Genomic DNA, 15,021 nt, shown 5'->3' with positions numbered 1-15,021 from the left:
AGAGAGAGAATTCTAAAACAGTAGAGAATGCATAATGGGAAAACTTTGAGAATTATTGTCTGAAGTTTCCCTTTTTATTGTTGAGAAGTGTATGGACCACTCTAGCTCTATAAAAATCTATTGGGCCTTGAGTGTTTTGATATGGAACTATGCAAACGTTTGCTTAACTTTTCTATTGCTTACCTGTGGATATAGTCTGTTGTTCTAATATTTATTTTATTGAACCAAGTCTCTTGAACTTTAGTTGCAGAAATCCTGTTAGTAGGTGGGAGGTTGGTATTTAACCTCTTCTCAATCTAGGAGCAAGGAGAGGAAATATGGACAGGGGAAGAGGCTGGTGTCTTCATCACCTCTTAGCCTGATAACAAAATTTCCCTGTTTTAATTGAAAGTAAAAGTAATTTGTTTCTATTTTAACAGCAACTACTGTAGAAGGAAAGAACAGAGCTCCAGTAGCCGAACTGCTGGTGTTTAAATCCCAGCTCTGTTTCCTATTAGCTATTTCCCTCTGCAGATACTCCTTACCTTTTCTCTACCTCAGTTTCCCCAATTATAGAAAAGATCAAAATGCATATCTCATAGACTTCTCATGAGAATTAAATAACAGGTGCCAAGACCAGCCCCAGAAAGCACTATTCCAGCATTTGCTATTGCTGCTGCCTTAAGACTTTAGTCATTAAATTTATAAATTGCTCTGGAAATTTGAAATTATTTAGCTTGAACGCTTTCTTCAAAAGATGGATAAACTAGGCAACATGACATGGTCAAGGAGACGTGACACACTGGTTAAAACAGACCAAGTAGCCCAGGTGCTAACTATGGGGTGTGAGGTGGAAACTCTGGTCCAGTGTTCCTCCCCCCATACCATGTGGCAGTCATGCTGTAGTGAGAAAGGACTGGACCAAAAGGATGTCCACCTTCCTCCCACCTCAGAAACGCACCTGGATACACAAGAGGCTTCTGCAGGGAGGTTCTGAGGACCTCAGTGCCCATTGAGTCTAAGGGAGGCGCTGGGGTGTCAGGATGCTCAGAGTACCATCCACTGTCCTGCCCAAGACTCTCAGTCCAATTGTTACACTCCCCTCTGCCCAAGACTCTCAGTCCAATTGTTACACTCCCGTCAAAAAGCAGTTACTAATCTAGATACACTCCCAAAGACAGGCAGGATTTCCATAGTGTAGGTATGGTGATTCCAGAGAATATACATGAGGAGAAGGCAGATGCACCCATAAGTCCTTAAGAAAATTCTCACTGACTCCTTGAAGAATCTCTTTAGTAAAGAAGCAGTGAGTGTCTCATTTTCTTTTGATTTGCTTTGTTTTCCCAGTTGAAAGTGAGTGCTGGGGAAGCTAAAACACACAAGGTAACAAAATATAGGATCTGAGAACAAAGAGACCTGGCTTTAAATGAGTATTACTAACAAAATAGTGGTGAAGAGCAGATAACTTTATTTCTCTTATCTGTAAAGTGTGGATTATAACTATACCTTCCTTCAAGGGCTCTTAGAGGATTAATGGGATTAATTAATTAATTAATTAATTCTATTATTCTGGTGAATAACAGAAAATGAGTCCCTCTTCCATCCACATCCAACTTGTCTGCAGGGAAATGAGATTAGAGATGATTCACAATGATCATGTGTGTGTGTAGAATCTATCAATATCATTTCTACAGTAGAGCTGCCAACACTAGATGCTAATGTTGTTGAGGACTTGCATGAACCCAACATTGTTAACTCATGTTCTTCATTCTCATGGAGACAGGGCTCTGTAACTTCATCACCCAGAAGAGGAAATGAAGGTGCAGAGTTCAGATCGCTTCCTGAGGTCACACAGATGTCAACAGAGACTCAGGGTTCAAACCTAGGCCCTCAGGTTGGGGAGGGGGCGGTCAGAATCTGTGCTTCACCCTCCACCCAACGCCCCTCTGGTGCTGGAGCAATTCTCATGGGATTAATGTGAGGATCAGGAGGCAGTGCTTGTGAGACACTAGTACTATCTGAACATGCACAGTTCAAGCCATGATGGGTGTCACCCTGTCACCATCAGAACATCCCAAACCAATGAGTCTGAATCTGGTGACTTTGAAAGAGAAGGAGACCAGTACTTTCATTTGGCTAGAGGTCCTCTTGGGGCCAGTGCCCCAAAGGAAGCACCATAACCACCATCTCAGGAAAAGACTTACAAATGTGTTGTTGATCATTATTACAACCAGCGCTGAATTTAATAGCTCAGTCGTCATGCTGTTTCTTAGCTTGTTTCGATTTCATGAAATTAAAGTACACACAGACAAAAGTGGCTGTTGGTTTCTCTTTTTAATTATTATGCCTATTATTAAAGCAGAAAGTACAGAACTCAAGTAGCTAAGCTGGCAGTCCCAGAATATGTGGCAGGGAGGGTCAGGGCGATGGTCTGGGGGGAGGCGCTGAGGGAAGAAATGGGGAGCTGCCCGCTGCGTGCAGGTACAAGGACTTGGAGGCTGGAGGAGCTGATGAGGTTGTCGGGACAGGGTGGGGAGAGGCTCCCCCGGATCAGCCATGGGCACTTTCCCTGAACAATGGCAAAATTCCTTGTTACAGAGGAAAAACCAGTATACAATAATAGAAAAATGTACCCATTATGCAGATGATGAAGAAGAGTTGACCGTTTTAGGGCACCATCTATCAGAAAATCTTCCCATAGCTGAAGATGCCTGTTCTCCAAAACACACAGAAGGCGATGATGGAGAAGTAGGTGATGCTCTTGAGGAGGAGGAGGAGGTAGGTGTAGTAGGCAGAGGTGCTCGCAAACTGCAGCTGCAGGGCATCTAAGAGAAGTCCTTTGATTAGTTAGGCCTCGTCTTTCAAAAGGATAAAAAAAGTGATGGGGAAACATGTCATAGTTAGAAAAGTCTGAGCCACTATATGTGGTGCATCGGTGAGATTCCTCTAAGGGGTACAAACCAGGGAAATCTGTTGGTGTTTACGGTGGAGGGTGGGGGGTGGCTAGTAAAGAGACCATTGTACAAAATGGAATAAACCATTTAACCCAAACTCTCTGAAACTTTAGGAGCTCATGCTTCAATCACCTGTGTTTTCTGTAACATCTCTCATTGTGGCTAAGATGTCATAGAATAATTGTACTTCTTCTCTTCTGAAATCTTGCAAGATATGTAAGATGCCAAGAAAAAATAACAACAATTATGATGGGTCTGACTCGCCTCAATAGATCACCAGGTCTCTTCCTATGAAAATTTCCCTTTTCCACACTTCGTCTCATAGAGTCAGAACTCCAGAATCACTAGCACTTGGTGTGGAAAGGATCTAAGGAAGCGATATGTTCATAACTCACTGCCCTTGGTCAAGTCAGGCTTTAGCTGAGTTCCTGGTCTACTGGGAATGAAGGGGGATCAGCAGAGCCAGAACTTCTAAATTCACCTAGAACCTTCATGTAGAGAGAAGGGGCCACCCACTAGTACTGATTTCTGTGCTAGCTAAATGGATACCCTATGGGGGGCATTCCATATATGTGACCTTATCTCCCAATTAACTAAGTTGAGTGCAATCATATCCTATTGGCAGTTAAGGAAACTAATGTCCAGAAGATATAAGTAATTTACCCATATTCATGCAATAACAAAACAACTGGTGTTAAAGTCCATCTGTGATACTCAGAAGCCCATGCACTTATACACATACCGCCTCCTGCCCTGCACCCTGCAGTGGGTCCATTCTATCTCAAGACCTTCGCTTTGGGATTCTTGCTCTATGCTTGTATCTTAGAGGCAGAATAGAGAACTAAGTGTGTGAGCCATTGATTCAGATGTGCTGGGCTGAATTCCCAGATCGAGCCTTGTGACTTCGTACAAGGGACTTTATTACTTTCAGCTCTTTGCCCCCATTTGTAAAGTGAGGAGATAATACTGTACCACCTCAGGGGAGTGTTAGGAGGAGCAAACATAATTTCTAGGCAAGACATGGCACACCACTCTGTATATATAAAACTCTCAGTAAGTATCAGTTCATGTATTAGCTACTAGCAGTCACCAAAGACCAAAAAAAAAAAGAAACACCCTACAAGAAACTTGATATCACATTTATCCAGTTATTTGAAACACAAGCCACACAAACAAAGGAAATCCACTGTTGAAATAATTCAGTCTATCACTGCACCCTCTAATTCAGAGTTATCTCACATCAAACCCAGCATTTACAGTGTTAAAATGACTCCTAGGAAATGATGATAGATTTACTTAAAAAATCACTCAGTCCACTTCTGCAATATCCAGACATTCTGGTTTTTCCACCTTAAACCAAAGAAGTTCAATAGTTAAATTTTTCCAGAGGAAAAATATGTGGTAGCATGATATAAAGGCAAACATAGACAAAAACTTACCACTTTCTTTTTTCATGCAGGCACGTGTAGCGACCTCTACAAAATAAAAGCAAGTATTAGTGAATTGTTCATACCCATTATTTGATAGTGTGTGTCTCTGCGTGTGTCTGTAGATAGACAGACGAGCTGATAGATAGAATCTGCCCAGAGAGGAGAAAATCATTAAAAATAAGAGCCCTACAAATTTAAGAACAGATGGTCTGATTTGACACCATTCAGTAGACCTAACTCATATGTGGTTTTCTGTATGTGACAATGCTGAAGTTCATGAAGGGGACATTTTTCTTCTCCTTTGTTACAATCAGAAGGTAATATTAATATCTAAGGACATCTTCCCTGGTGGCTCAGACAGTAAAGAATCTGCTTGTGACACAGGAGACCTGGTTTTAAACCCTGGGTTGGGAAGATCCCCTGGAGCAGGAAATGACAACACACGTCAGTATTCTTGGCAACACACTCCAGTATCCTGGAGAATTCAATGGACAAAGGAACCTGGTGGGCTACCATCCATGGGGTCCCAAAGAGTCAGACGTGACTGAAGGACTAACACTTTCACTTTCAAGACCATCTTACTTTCCTTCTGTATTCATAACTTCTAACACAGTGTCTGCCCTAAAGTAAGTGTTCAAGAAATATTGTCAAAAAGACAAATCATCAGAAAAAGTAACTGTTCTACAGTCTTAAGCACCCACTGCTTACGTGAAGGGATGCTCCCAAAAGGAATGTATCCAATCCAAGAATCCACAACAGAATCTCACATTTGCAGGAGTTTGGCTTAGGTAAATTTCACACCTAGTCAAAAAAAAACAGCCAAACCTTTCCAAGTCACACATACTCCAGTACTCCCAACTCACATACATGATTTTCTGCTGTCGTGGAATTTATGGATATTAGGATAACAGTATAATGCCTGGAAGATTCCCTGGATAAGAGAATGGCTACCTACTCCATTATTCTTGCCTGGGAAATCCCATGGACAGAGCAGCCTGGTGGGTTACAGTCAGTGGAGTCACAAAGAGTCAGACATGACTGAGCGACTAACTAACTGATAACTAGTGAGTGATTATTACTGTGCCAGACATTTAATGAAATACTTCACATGCATTATCTCCTTTAACTCCCCAATGACACTGTGGTGAGTTATACTGGGGAGGGATTCCATGTCACAAAAGGAGAATAAAGGTTAGAGGGTAAGTCATATCAGTGATGACAGTACAGTCAAATGTTGATTGTGATGAGATAAACCATGTGAAAGGTACTTGTAAAAATAATCCATTGAAATACAGAGAAATTAATCTCTAAAGAGACCACATAATTTCAGCATGTTAGTCACTCAGTGATGGACATTAAAAACACCTTTTTTTCCAGAGTTCTTAATTACTCTTAACAAATGAAATATATATCACAGGAGCTCAGCATTTCGGTGCAATTCTTTCCAGGATGGCGAGAGAGACCAAATCACATTACTTGTTCTTGACAATATAAAACTTGATGTGAAAGTTGTATTTATCTAAAGTGAAAAAAGGCAAATATTCATACAAAGACAAAATTTATTTAAGACATAATAAACTTTTGGATGGAGGGAAGCAGAGACACAGAGGTTGTTCGGGTTTATCCTTTTTATCCTAGGTGTGTTTTTGTCCACATGATTTGGTTCTGGTGTGCCGTTTTATACCCTTGAGATCTTTTTTTGGTTCACTCTAAAAAATGCATTTGGGATATAGTGTCCCCATTTTTTCAGAAGTCCACTTTTTACCACTTTGCTTTTACAAAAGATCTACATAAGTACCTGTTTTTGCAAAGGAATCCAAAGAGGATTTTCAGTTTTATGAAAAAAGGCTGGAAGTAAAAGTAGATTTAGTGTTTGTTTTGCAGCCAGCCAGGATAGAGGCAGTGGGCACCCCCAGCAGCAAGGATAGCATTGCCAAGGAACTGCACTCAGCATCTCAGCGTTACATTGCCATAGCTCTGAACTGTGTCCGTAAGCATCTGCACTTTACTTTCTTTCTTTTATATATATAGTTTTATTTATGTATTTTGGCTGGACTGGGTCTTTGTTACTGCGTGGGCTACCCTCTAGTTGCAATGTGCAGGATTCTCTTGTGGAATGCAGGCTCTTGGGCCCATGGGCTCAGTAGTTGTGGCTCCCAGGCTCTAGAGCACAGGCTCAATAGTTGTGGCGCTTGGGTTTAGTTACTCCGTGACATGTGGGACCTTCCCAGGACAGGGATTGAACCCATGTCTCCTGCATTGGTAGGCAGATTCCTTACCACTGAGCCACCAGGGAAGTCCTGTGCCTTATTTTTTATTTACTTTTTGTGCATTTGTTAGCCAAATGTGTCTTCAGATGTTGCTTCTTCACTTTATGCCTTTCTGCTTAAGATAGATTTCATAGGAACAGTCTACTTTTGGGTAGAAGCTAAACCTGTATAGCTGCTGCTGCTGCTAAGTCGCTTCAGTCGTGTCCGACTCTGTGCGACCCCCTAGACGGCAGCCCACCAGGCTCCGCCATCCCTGGGATTCTCCAGGCAAGAACACTGGAGTGTGCCATTTCCTTCTCCAATGCATGAAAGTGAAAAGTGAAAGTGAAGTCGCCCAGTCGTGTCCAACTTCGTGACCCCGTGGACTGCAGCCCATCAGGCTTCTCCGTCCATGGGATTTTCCAGGCAAGAGTACTGGAACCTGTATAGACGTTGGGGTAAATCCTAAGAATGAAAATGCTAGTACACTCATGTTAGATGTTAAAATATACTTAAGAACTGGCTTTAATAAGTCTTTAAAAACTCTTTCTTTTCCTTACAGTTAATTTATTATAATATTAATAAAGATCACTTATCACCATGCATTGATTGAGCTAAAAACAATAATGTAAAATTTTTTCCTCATAAAATCATGTGCGTATCCTAAGTTCTCTTTCTCAGTCATCGTTGGTCAAAAACTTGGATCAGATTAGTTTTTATGTGCCTTCAAGATCACGTCATTGATTTGTGCTTCCATATTTATTATTTTTTATTAAGACAACAAAAGCAACAACAAACAGAAACTTCTAAGAAACAACGTTAGGAATTTAGTGTAGAATGACTTTGATAAAATGCCCTTATTAGCTATGTTACTCTGAGAAGCCCATGGGAGGCATTTATTTCAGAAATTAAGTGCCAAGTAAGATACATTATGAACTGGAACATCTCTCCTTTATGGTCACCATCACCTGGAACTTATTATTCCTATTTTCCCCTGAATATTAGGAAAATCAAAACCTAATAGGGCATTTAAGCCCAAGGTTATAGTAAACTTACTTTGTATATTTGCTTCCCCTCTATTTCTTAGGTGTAGAAACAGAAATCTGGGGTTGTTTCTGTAATAGCACTATAGTTAGTTTTAGAAAAGGATATAAATAAATACAAAGAATATGTGAATAAATACAACAGTATTATGTTTTGGAAAGCAAGCATTTTCTCTGATGTTACTTCATTTACTCTTCATCATGGCCCCAGGACAAATCCAAGGCAACTACTCAAATGTAATTTGATCATTGGACCAACTAAGGATCTGAGAAGGTAGACTTACTTCAGAAATTCGGATTACTACACCAAAATCTCTGTGCAGTTTTTTTATGCTTGCTCCCACTGCTTAAAAAGGCTTCCTAACCACAGAGAGAAGTACAAAATGATTCCTTCTTATGGGTACTCTGGGGCCTTTAGTCTGTTAGGCAAATACTCAGGACATTAAGTTCCAAGTTCAGGGCTTTACAGGACCACTTACAGGGCCAAGGCACATCCAGCCCTCTGCCTACATTGTGCGGACATGTCCAGCATCTGCATCAAAGGGACTCCTTTGGGACATTATGCCCAAATCACGAGTAACTCTGAGTAATTGGGGAACGAGTATATTCTCTTTTGGAGAAGGAAATGGCAACCCACTCCAGTATTCTTGCCTAGAAAATTCCATGGACAGAGGAGCCTGGTGGGCTGCTGTCCATAGGGTTGCCCAGAATCGGACATGACTGAAGTGACTTAGCAGCAGCAGCAGCATATTCTCTTTACACATGTTGTGGCTCACATGGTGAAGAATCTGCCTTCAGTGCAGGATTGATCCCTGGGGTGGGAAGATCCCCTCGAGAAGGGAATGACTACCCACTCCAGTATTCTTGCCAGGAGAATTCCATGGAAAGAGGAGCCCGGCGGGCTTCAGTCCGTGGGATCACCGAGTCAGACATGACTGAGTGATATTCTCTTTATTGTAGTGCATCTTTCTGGGAAAGTAATTCACCCAAATGTGTTCATTCACATATCGCTCCAGGACGGGCACATGCTAGGGCTGCAATGAAAGTTTGTGAGAGGCATTTTCCGATGAAATACATTCATTATGTGGAATGGGAGTAAGTCTGTACACTTTAGCCTCACTCCGTCTTTAATTGGGCTTCCCTGGTGGTTCAGATGGTAAAGAATCTGTCTGCAATGCAGGAGACCTGGGTTCGATCCCTGGATCAGGAAGATCCCCTATGGCAACCCACTCCAGTATTCTTGCCTGGAGAATTCCATGGACAGGGGAGCCTGGCTATAGTCCATGGGGTTGCAAAAAGTCAGACACGACTGAGCAACTAACACACACCTTTAATTACAAAATTTTAGCTTAAGGTAGTAGGTAAAACACAAATCTCAAAAACCCAAGACCATAATAAATCTGCAACAGTAATTGTACTACTTTTTGTTGAGCTACAATCTGAATTCCTCATAAAAACACCATTTTGTCATTTAATAGCTCATTATTTCTGAGTTATATCTTGAGCAAAGCAAGACTGAAGTAAGAGTGACTTTACTTGCTAAGTAGAACTTTTCTGAAAGGTATATAGTTGTTCTTATTTCTGATCAAGTAAGATCATCAAAAATGGAATATCTTTCAGTGTGTTTATTGCGTGCTAATTGATAGTTACTTTGACATGTGTTGTTTCATTTAATCTACACAACACTAAAATATATCATTGTGACCTTTATGTTTTAGATGATCAAACTGATCTGAGAAAGGTTTAGTAATTTTTTTTTCTATTTTATGTTTCAAAGTGAAAGTGAAAGTCACTAAGTCATGTCCGACTCTTTGTGACCCCATGGACTATACAGTCCATGGAATTCTCCAGGCCACAATACTGAAGTGGGTAGCCATTCCCTTCTCCAAGGGATCTTTCCAACCCAGGGATTGAACCCAGGTCTCCCACACTGCAGGCAGATTCTTTACCAGCTGAGCCAGCCAATACAATTTTGTAGGACATTTAGGCTATCATTAAAGGTAACAACATTTAAGATGATTTATATTTGTTTTCATTAATGCTTGATTGAAAATGTAGGGTATTTCCTTTGGGAAAAAAAGTATTCTTGGAGGTTATGTTTCTTTATAATCTCATACCTTTGTTAACTGGAGAAAAAAGAATCTCTTGATCACGTCCTCCTTTGTTATTCTCATGTTTGACAATACATACATGTTCTTTTTCCATTGCCTTTTTAGTCAAAGTCAGCCAGCTGAATTTCATGTATGTGTCATTAGTCTTGATGATATTTCCCTGATGGGATTCCAGAATTGTATTGCCATTCTTTTCTTTCCATTGTACCTTAATAGCATCAGGGAAAAAATTCTGAAGAAGGCAAAGATGTGTTCCAGCACTATAGCGTTTTACTTCCTCAACTGAAGGAAAAAATATAGTGGGCTTGGGAAACAAGTCTCCATCAAGCCTTCTATCTGTGGGGGAAAATGGAAGAGAATTGAAAAGAATTATTAAAGAAACATGCATGTCATGAAGTTTGGAACAACTTAGCTTAGAGTGAAAAGAAGAAAAGCTACCAGTGAATTAACTCTCAACATGGCTTTTCATCCACAGTAGATGATGAGATACCTATTATTGTTTTATTTCAATGGGAAGAGATGTTCAAAAAGTTATATCACTTGCCCAAAGTCACAGTTTTTCAGAAGCAGAGGCTCACCCACATCTTGGCTTTGGTTTCTTTTCCAAGTGCTAAGTTGGACTGATATTTTAAAATGCCCCATATCAATGCTTGTGACATTCATAAACAAATTAATTTTCTTAAACCTCTTTTCTTCTATCATAGTGGAGACTATTTTAAAAGGGATGGGAGTAGGTGATGGGGCTAGGGGAGGAGATGAGGTAACTTTGATGGTTTCTCTACAAGTAAGAATCTTTGAAGTGAAGAGAAGTCACACAGTCGTGTCCGACTCTTTGTGACCCCATGGGCTGTAGCCCACCAGGCTCCCCAGTCCATGGGATTTTCCAGGCATGGATACTGGAGTGGATTAGTTGCTTCTAAATGACTTCCATTTTCTATATCAGGTTTTGTAACTTATGGTCTCTTCGGCCAATTAATACATTCTCACATTCTGCAAATATGTTGAACCCTATTCTTCATTTAACTTATTCTGGGATATATCATACTTATTTTGATTCCTAAATAAATAAATGTCAGGAGAGGTTATCATTTTAAAACAATATATATTCACTTGTATTCATGGGAATCTATGTCCACATGTATTTAACAATCTAAGTTGAACTTTTAGTTTCAAATGTGGTTCCTATGCTCAGTTCTGAAGTGAAGTTCTCCTTTCTAATTGATAACTTTATACAACTTCTCAATGTCACATCAGAACCACTCTAGACTTTTGAGTGGGGCAATATTAAAGTTTCACCTCTAAATTATTTACAGTGCCTTGAATTTAGAAGTAAAAAACCATTATTTTCAGTATTTCTATTAAAAAAAGTATTTTCAGAAATGTTTTTATATTTATCTTGCCAAGTAATGCAGTTATAGAATTTTGTTTTGCTTTAGAAAATGTTCATCAAGAACACATTTTATTTTGGAATTTCATTCAAAGTTGAAGCACAACTAAGAACACACCATATTTTGACTTTCAGTGTCTCCCCTCAAATTTAAATCTATCTTGGGCTGCTATATTGTTTATGAACTAAAATATTTCTTTGTTTACAACTGCTGAATAAAGTGTATGTAGAATTAGAGTCACATTAAAACTTATGGCTCTCGAGTTTTCTTGCAGACACAAAGTCAAGGTATGTAAGAAAACATCACAGTTTGCAAAAGGTGTCACTTGGATGCTGATGTTCTTGATTATATGCTTACTGTTAATATAATAATTGAAATTATAAGGCTTAGAACATTTTCCAATTTGATCTTCAACTGAACATGAATGCTTTGCTGATATTATCTTTTGGCTAACTTGCATTTAATTTAATAATCCAAGGGGCAATTTCTTAAGAAACGAAGCACTGGATTTCTCCTTTGAGAAGAAATGGAAAAACATTCTTGATAAGTTATGCCTGTGTAGCAAAGGTCTTGATTTCTATACTAAATCAGTAAGCAAGCAATCTTAATTTTTTACTCATGCTGTAAATACAATTAGCTCACAATGTGCTTAATTCTATACATTTCAGTTTTAGCACAAATAATATTTGATTGATTGTAATGAGACACTAAATATTTCTCCATCTGTATATGTAATTTGTTGATCTTGATTTATGTGTTCTATTTTTTGTCATATTTTTAATCAGATAAATAATTACAGTCATTTATATTTAAATAAGAATTTCAAATTTATGACATTTTTAGCTACATCTATTTGGCTTTATACCTTGACCATTCTCCCTAAAAATTTATTTTTTTTCCTGATAACTATAAGCATGAAGCCCAAATTGCTATAAGTTGAGGCAATAAATTTTGGTGTAGATATGAAGTCAATTAAGAAAATGATTAAGATTTATTTTATTATATGTGCATAAAGTGTTCATAGTCTATATTTATTAACAAAAATAAAAAACAAACACATTTTAATTCCTTTTTTCTTGTTAAGTGAAAACAATATCCCCTAAAGAGAAAAAGAATACATCTAAATTCAGTCTTTTGTTTGAGTGAACAGTAAGATAATTTTTCATTTGAGCAATTAGAAATACAACTGTATTTGCTGGAGAACATCTGTTCTGTCAATGCTAGAGGCTGCAAATAGCTCCATCCTGGATACAATTCTCTTTGAATCAGTTGTAGTTACATTATCCAGCACCCATGATAAGTAAGTCAATGTGCAAAGTACTATATTCACACTATCTCATTCAATTCCAATAAAACCTCTGCTGGGTACGTATTGTTATCTCATTTACGGATTAGGAAACTGAAGCCAGAGTATCATCTCCAAGTTCATATAGGCAGTAAGTGATGGATCCAGAGCTCCACCTCAGCCAAAGCTTACATTCTTTAAAAACATCCTTTCATCATCAGAAAAGGAAACATGTCAACTCACAAAACTTATCTGTAGTAATAAACTTTGGCCTTGGGCCAAACACCTCCATAATTATATAGATATTAGTATTTCGTATAAGTCCACATGGACACAAAGCTAATTCCTATCACAATGCGTACACAGTGCTGTCTGTGCTATCCTTTACTATGCAGATTCGTTTAAAAATCCGTTCTAAGATTTCCACATCTAAGCATCATCAAAGCCCTGTTTTCTCTAAACATTCTTAACTATTACTCTAATTTAATTTTTTCTTCTCTTCTCTAGAAACTTGAAAAATTTGCATTCCTCTGATACCTACCTGTGACTACAAGTTTTGTCCCATCGCTGAAGATTTTTACGTAATAACTCCACAGTGATTCAACCCATATCAAAAACTGTAGACTAATTTAGCATCTCTGATTTCTTCAAATCCTAATGTAACTGTGAAGTCTGCTATTCAAGTGTATGTTTAGAGTCTGAACAAAATTTTTAATGAAATGTATGGGCAAAAGGCATTATTTCTCAACTGTTTTTGTATTGATATAATTTTTAACTCTAGGTATAATTCAGATAAGAAATTAAATATTACACTTGAATATTTGACTTTTGTATGTATCCCTATAAGCTTGTATGTTCAAGTTGCAAAAACTCATATTTTAAAAATACAACATTTTTAATTTCTAAACATTTCTACTGAAAGATGAGAGAGCACCTTATATTCTAATATTTGAAATTACATTCATTACATTTAGCCACTTTTAGAAGCAGTTAATAATTAGTCATAGAAACTGAGAATTTTTAAGTACTATTTGTTCTAAACTGACCTAAGATGAGATGGTAATTAATACATTTATCTGTACTCCTGATTTCACAAAAAATTCCAGTGAGTAATATTTTGAATTCTAGAGAAGGAATTGACTTTTTACCATGTCCCAACATTTATGATAGGTAATTTTTATTTTTAATTTCATTTTATCCTCAGAACATCAACTTGAGATAGTTGTTACATAGACGGAATAAATCAGTGGAAATATATCAATCTGTTAACAGTGATGTGTCTATATAAAAATTTAATTTTTTCTTTGTTTCTGTATTTTTCAATTTTTCCTCACTATGAGCATGTATTGTCTTTGTAATTTTTCAAAGCAATAACCAATGAATTAAAATGTATTTGCTAAAGGATCATCATACATAAGTGACAGATTCAAAATCAAAGTCTATGCTTTTCCCTTACTACACATTAGTATAAATCATTTTCCAGGACCCTCATGAGTTATAACTGGTTCACCTTCATTTAACTGGATTGTTATAATTCACATTGAATAGAGTCAGTTGCAAACAGCAGACCAGAATGTTGCTTTCCAATTTACAAAGTCATTTGTTCTTATGATCACAACTACTAAAGAAATCAAAATACATAATTTTTTTTCACTTTTCAATGCTTTATCAACTTTGCGAAAATTTTAAAAAACTTTCATTTCTATGGATCTCGTAGGATAAGAACATCCTCAAGAGATGTTCCCCATCATCCAGGCAAACTTTTATCTTTAAGGCAAATTAGGAAGGAACAAATTTACTGGATTGAATTTAAGGGGGAAAAAATCCATCTTAAACATTCTTGAATATGGTCGCAAAGTTAAATATTTTGAAACTTGATATTAATCATTCTCTGACTAAATAAGTTGAACAATATTAGTCCAAATTTTCCTTTGGTTGTTTTTGGAATTAAATTAAAAATTAACTAAGAGCTTTGAAATTTCCCAAGACTAAATGAATCTAATGTATCCATCACTGAGGGACTCACACTTGGTCTAACTAGCTAACTCTTGTCAGTATCCTCTTTACTAGGTCGGGGAAAGAACACACTCCAAGGACCTGGATGGAGTCACTGACCTCTCCAGTCATTCCCCTTGCCTAATTCGTTACCAAACAGGGAGTAAATTCAAGAATTCTGAGCCAGCTCCTGCTGCTGCTGCTGCTAAGTCACTTAAGTCGTGTCTGACTCTGTGTGACCCCACAGATGGCAGCCTACCAGGCTCCCCTGTCCCTGGGATTCCCCAGGCAAGAACACTGGAGTGGGTTGCCATTTCCTTCTCCAATGCAGGAAAGTGAAAAGTGAAAGTAAAGTCGCTCAGTCGTGTCCGACTGTTCACGACCCCAGGTACTGCAGCCTACCAGGCTCCTCCGTCCATGGGATTTTCCAGGCAAGAGTACTGGAGTGGGTTGCCATTGCCTTCTCCATCTGAGCCAGCACCAACACTCAAGCCCGCAGTGCCTGTATTGCCTACCTCCTGCCCCTACCTCACTACAGAATTTAAAGAAACTTCGCCTGTAACAATAAGTTGTGTTCTGGAACCAAA

At 38.4% G+C, this 15,021-nt stretch overlaps 1 gene segment (V, D, J or C); it reads right to left on the bottom strand.

Moving 5' to 3' along the window:
* Positions 1–2,294: 2,294 nt before the first annotated feature.
* LOC120877275 overlaps positions 2,295–15,021 on the bottom strand; it is a 29,029-nt gene continuing 16,302 nt past the window's right edge. The window contains 3 exon segments of the C gene segment in view: positions 2,295–2,804; positions 4,373–4,408; positions 9,773–10,102. Of these exon segments, the coding sequence occupies positions 2,662–2,804; positions 4,373–4,408; positions 9,773–10,102 (509 nt within the window).

The sequence above is a fragment of the Oryx dammah genome, unplaced genomic scaffold (assembly GCF_014754425.2).
Source record: "Oryx dammah isolate SB20612 unplaced genomic scaffold, SCBI_Odam_1.1 HiC_scaffold_18, whole genome shotgun sequence".
NCBI lineage: Eukaryota > Metazoa > Chordata > Mammalia > Artiodactyla > Bovidae > Oryx > Oryx dammah.
Note: the sequence above shows the minus strand (reverse complement) of the source record. Positions and strands in the feature narration are given on the sequence as shown.